Source organism: Lycium barbarum, chromosome 8, assembly GCF_019175385.1.
Source record: "Lycium barbarum isolate Lr01 chromosome 8, ASM1917538v2, whole genome shotgun sequence".
Taxonomy (NCBI): Eukaryota; Viridiplantae; Streptophyta; class Magnoliopsida; order Solanales; family Solanaceae; genus Lycium; species Lycium barbarum.
In genome coordinates this window covers 94,420,489-94,431,536 of record NC_083344.1, presented here as the reverse complement: position 1 = coordinate 94,431,536, position 11,048 = coordinate 94,420,489, and the positions used below count along the sequence as shown (strand labels likewise).

The window sequence follows — 11,048 nt, the reverse complement described above, 5'->3', positions numbered from 1 at the left end:
CAACTTGCATGAAGTTGAACACGTAAACACAAATGCAGATGTGGCACATAAATTTTGGAGGTGTCTAGATGATCATTTTGTAAGTTGAAGTTTCAATTGACAAAGTGGCGACAAGTTGAGGTGTCTAATTGTGCACACTAAAAGTTGAAGGGCATACTTGCCAGTTGATCCCAAGTTTGAGGGTCTGTTTATGTATCATGCCTTTAGAATATCATTCTTTTAATTTAATACAAGCAGCTCTGGCTGTTAGGGAAAATGAGAATTGTATATCCGTATGATCAGTGGCGAAATCAGAAATTTCACTAAGGGTGTTCAAGGATGTACAACTTAGCGTCCTTTGCCGACTGTAGCTCCTCTCCTGAACTCTGACGCAGTCCACATACATGATTTGCAGATTTAGACAATTTTAAATAATGTTTCTGGAATCTACATGCCTAATGCTCATTTGCTAGGAGGAAAGAAAGCTAGTAGCGTACTAAATTCTTAGATTCACAAACTCTTTGATATACAAATTCTGACTCCATGTTTGGTTTGGATTGTTAAGATAAATATCTGTGATAACCATCCGGTAAAAATGATATGTAACCTGCTATTACATGTTAAACTGCAGTGATAATGTTAATATTTGTCGGTGACTCGGTGTATATAACGTAAATCTCTTTTATATTAGCCATATTAAATGGGGCTTCAAGGAACATGAATGGATCGAGATGATGATACCATACAACCTTAGTAACGTAAAAAATCCTTAGAGTTAACCACATCAATGGAAATGGATATCTGGATAATTACAGATATTCACAACGTCGTAAACATTCATAAGTACTGAAAATTTCCTATATTTCATAGTTGATTAAATTTTTACTCAACCAAGAAGTTGGATTTCCTTGAGCAGCTTATACATTCTTCTCTATTTTCATTTCTTTTTTACCAGATCTTAAGAGAGCAATACAATAGTTGTAAGCAGAGAGTGTAGAAAGGAAAAACATAAAAGGTGAAACATTCTAGTTAAGTACTAACTAATATCAATTTTTATTGAGAAATGTCTTTACATCAGCTTTATGGTTTTCATAAAGAATCACCACTGGAGTCCCCTGAAAATGACACTAGTGTTTTAGTGGAAGAAAAAGAGGTATGTACATAATTTGTAGTATCTGTCAAGTTACTATGTCATTCAATCTCCCTTTTAACAAAGGAAACGAGCACTATAAATAGGCATAAAGTATAAAAGCATATTAAGATTTTGAGTTATATACACCGCACTATGAATTTAAATTGTACATGTTAATACTATTTTTATCAGGTTACCTTTATTACCTTGTTAGTGACCTGATTGTACGAATATTTTGACCCTGTGTGTAAAACTTAAAACTCAAATACTCAATCGATTAATTTGCTGGGAATCAAATATTTCATTGGAAATCTGAAAACTTTATAATGAACTCCTCTTAAGACATCACACTACCAGAAACGGTACATAAAGAAAACCCAAGTTGCACAAAACAAGAAAAAGCACCCCACTAACCAACATTAACAAATTATTACAACATCATTATCTTAGTACTAAACAATCTTTCTTCCCACTGCCATTAATTAGTGTTGTATTAATACTCCATCAAAGTTAACACTTTCTCAAGCAGTTGCTATTGGGCCCAAGTTGACAGAAGTTTCCACAGCCTTCATTGCTTCAAACCTTGGCTCTTTAGCTTGGAATTTGAGACCTGCATATAATTTCATATAGTCCTCAAAAACAAATTTGGGATATGTGACTGTATTCTCTTTTTCTTCCTTCTCCAACAATTCTGGTGCGGGATAAATGACAGCATCACTTCCCGGGTTGTAGAAAGAAGCTAAAGACATTCTGTTTCCATCAGTCTGAGCAATCACCCGGTGCTCCACACTCTTGTACTTTCCATTGGTAATCACCTAAAAGCCATTTAAAACACAAATCAACCAAATAGTAGTAAATTTATGTCTCCTTAGTTTAACAACTCTACCTTAGTGTGAACCGAGTATAATGTATTAACGAGTTTCACTCTTATAGACTGACACTGTAAAAGAATTAAAGGATAAGTAACTGACAATATTTAGTGGAACTGGTATGATTTGACTTATAGGCAAGATTAAATTCTTTTCAAATTGTCAATGTATCATATCATGTTATAGCACTTTCTTCTCCAAAAAACTTTTTAGGTGGGTTACTTATACTTATCTTTTAGGCGATCTGATAGAGTAAATTTTCTCAAGAATGTTAGGGTATAAGGAGCTAATCCGAACTAGTGACCATGAAAATACAGTAGACAACATGATGCAACATGTTAAATTACACTGAGTATAAAAATTCGGTGGATACCTCAAGTTGGTCACCGAGGTTGATGACAATGGAGTGGCGCATTGGTGGAACATCGATCCATTTGCCATCTTTCAGGAGCTGTAGACCACTGACTTTGTCATCTTGGAATAGAAGGATAATGCCACCAGCATCTGTGTGAGCCCTCAGGCCTTTAATCAGTTCAGGTTTTGGACATGGTGGGTAGTTGCTAACTTTGGTGCCAAAAGTAGGACCCTTTGAACCATAAAAGGCTTTCTTCAAGTAACCTTGCTCTAGTCCTAGGTTTTCACAGAGCAAGTCCAACAAGTGCTCTGCTAGTTTCTCCAGTTTATCTGCAAACTCCTTCATGATTTTCCTGTCATGTTTGATGTCAAGTCAGCAAAACAAGCACAAGTCATGATAGGTAAATCCAGAGTTCCATCAATATAAAATTATTAATGTGTTTAGTTCAATTTGCAGAAGCCGTCATTGATGTGCCTGCGGTAGACAAAGGCGGAGCCAGGATTTTGAGTGTCTGGGTTCTGAATAAATTATTTATACATATTAAGAAAATATCTTAAAACAAATACAAGGTTTCGCCCTTGGTAGAAGCAAATCCCAAGGAAAAAAAGGAAAAAATTTCCCTTAAGACTGAGGATAAGGTTTAAGCTTATGATATAGTTGTGGTCCTAGATGTATAGGTTAAATTAGATAAACCATTAGTTGACCGAAAAGTCCCAGATAGTTGGAGCACAGTTTCTGTTTGGGTCAAAAACCAGAGATAATTAATGTAATGGATTGATATATATAAAGAAAAAACAGGGAGATCCTTTGACCTGTAATCATCTTCAAGATCAGGAACTTCTGAGATGTTTGAAACAGGAAGATGTTTCAAGAAGAAGGTACTTTCCCAGTCCAAATCTTTAATTTCAGTTTGAACAGCTTCAAGGCCTTTGCTTGCCACCATTTCTTTGAACCTTTGTTCCATACATTTCTTGTAATGCTCCTTTGTAAACCTCTCAACAGTGTCTAGAAGCTCATGAGAGATCCCATGATTTACCACCTTCATAAATACAAAAGAAAAATAAGTTTGCAAACTAGAGATCTTTTAATGAGTTTAAGTTCTATGCACTGAGGAGGTCGTTTGGTTGCTGGTTAGAGTTATTTACAATTATAGGTAAATCTATGTGATAAACGTGCGTAACTGATATCTGATAAAAATGGTAACTAACATGTGATTAGAGGTAACTACAAATATACATTATCAGTACATCTAACATATCTTTTTAAGACAGAGATATGTATGTTATGAGAGAAGAAGATATAATTAAATAAAAAATAACATAGTTTAAACTTTAATGTTACCTCAAAAAAGCCCCAGTTCTCACAAGCATCCTTTATTTTCTCCAATGTTACAGCCCTTTTTTCAGTGTTAAGCATCTCCATGTTAACCACTGGGAAAGTATCCATATTTCTACTTATTCTAATTCACAATCACAATTGAATGTTTTTTCCTGTGCAGGATGGAAATGAATGAGTATTTGAAGGGGGTATTTATAAGACTTTTGAGAAGGGCAATAAAACAGGAAAAAAGATGAAGAATTGAATGATTTTTTTAAAAATAAAATACGCAAGTATTAAACAATGAAATCTAGCAAGTAAAGGAAGTGGGAACAGGAGTCGTGGGGGATGTATGTGTGTACATCCTGCTAGGGACCTACCAATTTTTGGCTGAATGTAAATTAGCCATTTGGTTACTATTATGTCTTCTTCTCATATGTCTATCTTCTCCTTTCGTGGGGTTAGGCCTAATTAGTGCAATAGTACGACTTCTCTTTGCTTTGCTTTTCTTGAATTTTGACCAACGTTATATCAATTTTATGGATGGTAAAGCTTATAAAAAGTATGCAATTTACATGGCTAGAGTTTTGGAGGAAAACAAGTGCATGTTTGAAAGAAGATGGATCACACGTTTGCTATTTCGCTTAATTTCCTCAAGTATGTTAAGAAGTCTAAGCACTATCTGCATTCAAGGATGCGAATTAGTAGTGAGGTTGCATGTCTAGTAGTACATTAATTTAAAAAAATAGTAGTCAGGTTATTTATCGGTATGTTAGTTCAGTCACTTTATCGGTTATCAGTTTGTAAATATGCTAAACCAATAGAACAAACATTCGTTATCGACTATTGATTAATTGGTTCATGGTCTTTAACAGTTTGGTTATTGATTTAACCGATAAGAAAATATCTACTAGGGGTCACGGTCAACCTACTCCTAAATATTGTTCCTTTTCCTCATTTTTATTTATTAATATGCACTTGAACAATAGGTAACCTCTCTATTTGGATGGTTGTTTCACGTGGTTCATTAATGTACAGTATGGTATGGTACAGTATGGTGTTGTATTGTATTGTACTGTATTAATGAACACAATGTTTGGATAGACTGTATCGTTTGTTGTGGTTTAATAACATTTGTATTGTTTTGACTGTATGGTACTGTATAATAACTTGTAAGTTTACTAAAATACCCTTAACTCTTAATTAGAAATTAGTTTATATATATTAATAAAACTCAGGTAAAGAACAAAACAGGAACTTTAAAAAATAAGTAGGTAGTGAGTGGGAGTGGTGGTTGGTGTGAGGTGGGTGGTTGTGGCATGAAGGTGGGGTAGTGGGTGGGGGTGGGCGGTGGTGAGGGGTAGTGGGTGGTGGTGGTGGAGGAGTGGGTGGTTGGGGGATGAGGGTGGGGACAGTGGATGGTAGGTGGGGGTGAGTGGTTGTGGGGTGGGGTTAGGGGTAGTGGGTGGTGGTTGGGATGGTGGCGGTGGGTGGCAGAGGAGTGGGGTAGTTGGGAGTGGGGGTGGGTTGGGTGGTAGGGTGAAGGGGTGGTGGGAGTGAGTGGCGGGGGTGAGGTGGGGGTGAGTGGTAGGGTGGGGTGGGAGTGAGTGGTAGCGTGGGGGTGGGGTGGATGGTGGAGGGTGGGGGTATAATGGAGAAATGAAATATGTAACCACGGAAAAATCATCAAATTCGTGGTTACTAAAATTGAAACTTTTCATGGTTATATAACCATGGGATGAACCACGGGTTTATAACAGCATACCACATAATTTTAAGAACAATGAAAACAAACATGATTTTATAGAGAACCATACATTAATGAACCACGGGAAACCACCATCCAAACAGGGGTAAGCTGAATTAACCTCTAAGCTAAATTAATTGTCTTCGACTTTCACATTAGCATGTGTTACCAAAAAAAAACAACTAGCGTAAAATCACAACCTTTTAGCATCAACCCCTAATAAGCTCCTTTTTTCCTTGTGTTTACTTTCAGCTAATTAGTTGAGTTGTATTAAATATTTTAGTCTACTAAATGAATAGTCCATAATAAGGTCGATTTCACTTGCCTTTTGCTGGAGAGTTAAAAATACAACCATTCACTTGATAGAAAATCTCAAATAAGTTATGAACCATAAACCTCTTTAATTATAACAAACTCTTAACGTATTATAGTGAAGCTAATGAAACTTAAGAAAGGGAAATAAGAAATTAAAAATAGAATTTTTAACTCTAAAGCCATTTTTATATAATCAGGGATAAAAAAATTAAATTTAACAGGACTTTATTGGGTTATCCTTTTAACTCTTAAGAAAACTGAACCGATATGTCAACATATAAAAAAAGTTAGAAAATTATTTGAAAACCGTTAAATCGATCGATAATCTTAAATCAATAGCTTTTTCCCCTGTTTGGTTTCTCCGTTAAACCGAAATTTGTACATCCCTATTCGTAGTTAATGAATGGATGAAAAGTTTTGGGATATTGAGGTTTGAATTAGAGTTATCCGCCAAAAGTAGGATGCATTCTGTTAATTTGCCCACGTGTTATCTCAAATTGCTAAATTTAGCCATCTGTGAAAATTTGGTCAATTTATAATATTCTTGTTGCTAGCAAATTATTTCGTATTTGTCTTTATTATTCAAGTAGCTCCACCTTAAAATGAATGAACTCAACGTATTCAAGTTCTTCGGAAAAAAAAGATCAAAATTATCTCTCAACCTTTTACTAGGCTAACATTATCCTTAGATTTGAATTCCATTAAGGATCAAGTGTAAAAAGAAACTTTTTACTAATGACGAGAGATTGAATTATGGTTTAAATTTGATTATTCTATTTCTATAAAATATATTTAAGATAATGATGTAGCTAACATCATACAAGGTGATTGGATTTGGCTTTACTTAATTATTAAATCCCAAGGGAAAGCATTAGATGCAAAAAGCTAATGTCGGCATTGGCAATCTACTTAAGATCCTTAAAAGTGAGATTAAAGAGTGCGTAATATTGCAAATCCCGCCGACTTTAAAATTCATAATCTTTGGAATCAATCCCATAATCATTGTGCACGTGCCAAAAATCCTCCAAATAATAATTACGTCTCCATTTTTTAAAAACACTTTTTGGTATTATATCATTATTCTACTAACGGATAAGGGCTAAATATACCCCTGTACTATCGAAAAAGGGTCAAATATACTCTTCGTTATACTTTGGGTCCAAATATCCCTACCGTTATACTATTGGTTCAAATATACCCCTCCTCCATTAAGTTTGTCCAAGGTGGACATCCAATCATACGTGACACTGCCATATGATGAGGTGGATGCCTCCCCCTCTATTTATTCTTCCACCACTAAAATTTCATTCCCCTCCGCCACCATTGCTACCATTACCGTTCAATTCACGTACAAACACCTAAATTCATTCTAAATCTGCTTTTTAAAGTGTTAATTAACCTGCTATGATAAAAAATAAAAATAAAACTGTTTGTAGCGAGTAATATGCGTCCATACCCATTTTTCTGTCTTTAACTTTCTGTGTTTTACCGTTTCCCTTCGAGATAAAAAGACAAGAACTCGCCCAAAAAATTGGCGGCAACAAGTAGAAATAACTTACCAGACGAATCAAAGAAGGAAAAAAAAAAAGAAGCTAAAGATGAAAGAAGATTGGGGTGATATTTTCAATGGCCTTCAAGAAATTGACAGTGAACAAGAAATGGAAGAAGCATATATTGGAGAAGATACTGAAGATTTCGTCTATAAATTGCTTACAAAAGAAACTAAATTTATCATTGCTGGATTCAACACTCGAGTTTCTTCAAAAATTATCCGTCATGGCTGGCTTCAATAAGCTCGCAATATTTCAATCAAACACATTGTTGGAGTAACTAATCAATCTTGAAATTGAAAACCAATTCATTATTGAAAGAATTAGTTAATACTGAGTAACTTTAATTTTACATTTTTCATATATGCGGACAGGAGGACCCAATTCATTATTGGTAGTGAAAACGGTGGCAATGGTGGTGGAGGGGAAGGAAATTTTAATGGTGGAAGAATAAATAGAGAGCGGGGGGGGGGGGGGGGGGGGGAATGGGTTTGAAGTGGCATGACCTCATCATATGGTAGTGTCATGTATGATTGGATGTTCACTTGGGACAAACTTAACGGAGGAGGGGTATATTTGAACCAATAGTATAACGGTAGGGATATTTTTGGACCCAAAGTATAACGAAGGGTAAATTTAGCCCTTTTCTGATGGTACAGGGGTATATTTGGCGCTTTTCCGTTCTACTAATTGATGCTTTCTTCTGTTTGAGTATTATTAATTAGCAGTAGTTTCTATAAACAAGTTTGTCCTTTCTCTTTAATAATATTAGAAGCGTTGTCGTTTTCAATGTTTGGGAAGTGCTTTTAGTCCACTATAAATCTGTTCATGAATTTAACACACTTTTGTTCATGCAAGAATTTTTTTTTTCCTTGAAAGAATTTTATATTTGGATTAACATCTTATTCAAGGGTTTGTTAAAAAATGATTAATTTTAAGTTGTTTGTCAACCTATCGTAATTCTCCTTTTTATCTGAGCTTGAGACAGGCAATATAAAAAGCTCATGCATATGATTTAAAAACCCATAAAAAATGTCGAGAACTTTTAATGTTGGAAAAACAATTTTTTCGACTCGTATTCTGAAATTCCTGCTCCTATTGAAGGACTTATCGACATGGATAGATGAAGCATCCCATCCTTTATCATATATGATCCACCATAGATGTACATGTTACTGAGGCCTTCTTTTGATTAGGAGATATCAATATTCTAATCTCAACGCAATGCTCATGTATACAATTTGGGATGACAAACTCAACTTGTAATCAATGGAGGCTCAGTTTAAATGAAACAAATATATATATATATATATATATATATATAATATTGAAAAACGCGCTTAAATTAAATAGAATGACATAAACAAGGAAAATTCGTAAAATAAACTTTAACTTATTTTTGCAATATAAAAGCATATTCTAGCGACTAGCCTTGGCTAGATTCCTACCGTCCTACTTCAAGTGCTGATTTAAATTTCCTAGTTGAAGCAAGCCTTGAATGAGTGAGAATAGGCCTAAAGGAATAATCAATCCTAGGGTTCTTTTGTCTCACCGTTGGTGTAATAGTATTAACTACCTATTCGATATTTAGTTCACATCAATGTGAGCGTATTGCCACTTGCTAGTGATATTTAACATATTAATTCATTCTTTTTTTTTTAATAAATTAACTTGAAATAATGGCTTTAATTTAGCATTGCGGTGTATATTTTGAATATCAAAGCAATGTTCTTTTAATTTTTAAAGTGGTGAGTAACTTAAAGAATTTAAATTATCGAAAGTTATAAAAAAATTATATAAAACCGAGGTGTGTATTTTGGCCTTTGACCTTAGCCAATTGATAATGTTTTTACTTATTTATGAAAAAAATTGTAACACTCATCAGTGACAGCATCAACATTGAATAGCACTTTACCACAAAAATCAAGGACGAGCGAAAAAGAAAGGTAGAACAGAGAAGAGGGCAGCATGCGTGTTTGGTCTCCTCTCTCTTTAGTGCTTTAATTTACTACTGTGGATTTGATCATTCGACGCAACAAACTCAAAAGTATATTATATGGAGATGGAATATTTCGTTCTTGTTATGAAATATATTATGGATGTCCAATACACAAATATAATGCTTCTCCTCCACTATCTTAATGGTTCCTCCATTTTCCTCCACCATCTTAATGGTTCCTCCATTTTCTCATATATTGAATGCATATGTAGCACTATAAATAGAGACATAAGTTTTCATATGAAATACACTTGTAACACATTTTGGAAGAATAGTAAAAATCTCTCCTCTTTTGTCATTCTATTTCTATGGTTTTCATCCTTTAATATTGTGACTCTTTTAGCTTCATTTTATAACACGTTATCAGCACGAGACTCTGCCGTTCCGAGCAAATACTTTAAAGCCTCGAAGGTATTGATTTTCTATCTTTCTTTACTAATGGCAAATCTTACCAAACGTGAATTTGTAGCTTTAGATATATCCGGCAATACCTATATGTCTTGGATTCTTGACGCCGAAATTCACCTTAATGCGATGGGTCTGGCAGACACCATCAAAGATAAAAATGAGGCATCAAACCAAGACCGTGCCAAGGCTATGATATTCCTCCGCCATCACCTTGATGAGGACTTGAAAATGGAATATCTCACTGTTAAAGATCCTCTTACTCTGTAGAATAATTTAAAAGATAGATATGACCACCTGAAGATGGTCATACTTCCACAAACACGTTTTGATTGGCTCCATTTAAGGCTACAAGATTTTAAATCTATTAAGGCATATAATTCCGCCATGTTTAAAATTATTTCTCAGTTGAAATTATGTGGTGAAAATATTACTGATCATGATATGCTGGAGAAAACATTCTCCACTTTTCCTGCCTCGAGTATGCTCCTGCAGTAGCAATACCGAGAGATGAAATTCAAGAAATATTCTGATTTAATAGCACATCTTTTAGTGGCTGAACAACATAATGAATTATTAATGAAAAATCATGAAAGCCGGCCCACTGGTACTGCCCCATTCCCTGAAGTGAATGAGGTAAATTTTCGTCATTCTAAGCGTGAAAGAGGTTGTGGCCCCAGTCGTGGTCATGGTCGTGGTCAAGGAAGGAATTTTAATCATGATTCTCGTCTTGCACCAAATAATATCCTTCACCACCAGCAGTGTAAAAGGAAGGATGAAAAGCATAAAGCTGTGCAAAAGAAAAATTCAGAAAATAAATGCTTCCGGTGTGGAGGAAAGGGGCACTGGTCACGTACCTGTCGTACGCCAAAGCACCTAGTTGATTTGTATCAAGCCTCTCTCAAAAGGGCAGAAAAGGATGCCGAAGCAAATTTTATTTCTGAAGATAATGTTGAGCCCATGCATCTAGATGTGGCAGATTTCTTTGAACTCCCTGAAGGGAAAATAGATCATTTGATCGGTGATGGATCTGTAAAAACTTAGATATTTCATACGTGTCGTTTGTATGTGGTTATGTTTCCATGTTTATGTAAATGAAATGTGTGTAATGCTTTGTTTAAATAGTAATATATGTAATAAAATGTGTGTAATGCTTTGCCTAATCATAATATCTACTTTGATATTCACTTTATCTATTATTTCATTTTGAAGAATCTATGGAAATTCCTCAAATTTTATTTGGATCAATGACCAATCATGAAGATATTTGTGTGATTGATAGTGGAACAACACATGCCATATTCAAAGATGAGAAATACTTTTCTCACTTGCATAGAAAAAGGGGAAATATTAATATAATTTCTGGAAATTCAAAATTGA

General features: G+C 34.8%; 1 protein-coding gene across 1 annotated transcript; it reads right to left on the bottom strand.

The window, feature by feature from the left end:
- Positions 1-1,392: 1,392 nt before the first annotated feature.
- On the bottom strand, positions 1,393-3,867 carry LOC132606327 (1-aminocyclopropane-1-carboxylate oxidase). Its single transcript, XM_060319783.1, has 4 exons — positions 3,677-3,867; positions 3,148-3,374; positions 2,354-2,687; positions 1,393-1,926 (listed from the first exon to the last, which is right to left on the bottom strand). Exons 1-4 carry the CDS (start codon positions 3,779-3,781, stop codon positions 1,633-1,635), a joined length of 960 nt encoding a protein of 319 aa, XP_060175766.1. The 5' UTR covers positions 3,782-3,867; the 3' UTR covers positions 1,393-1,632.
- Positions 3,868-11,048: the final 7,181 nt, after the last annotated feature.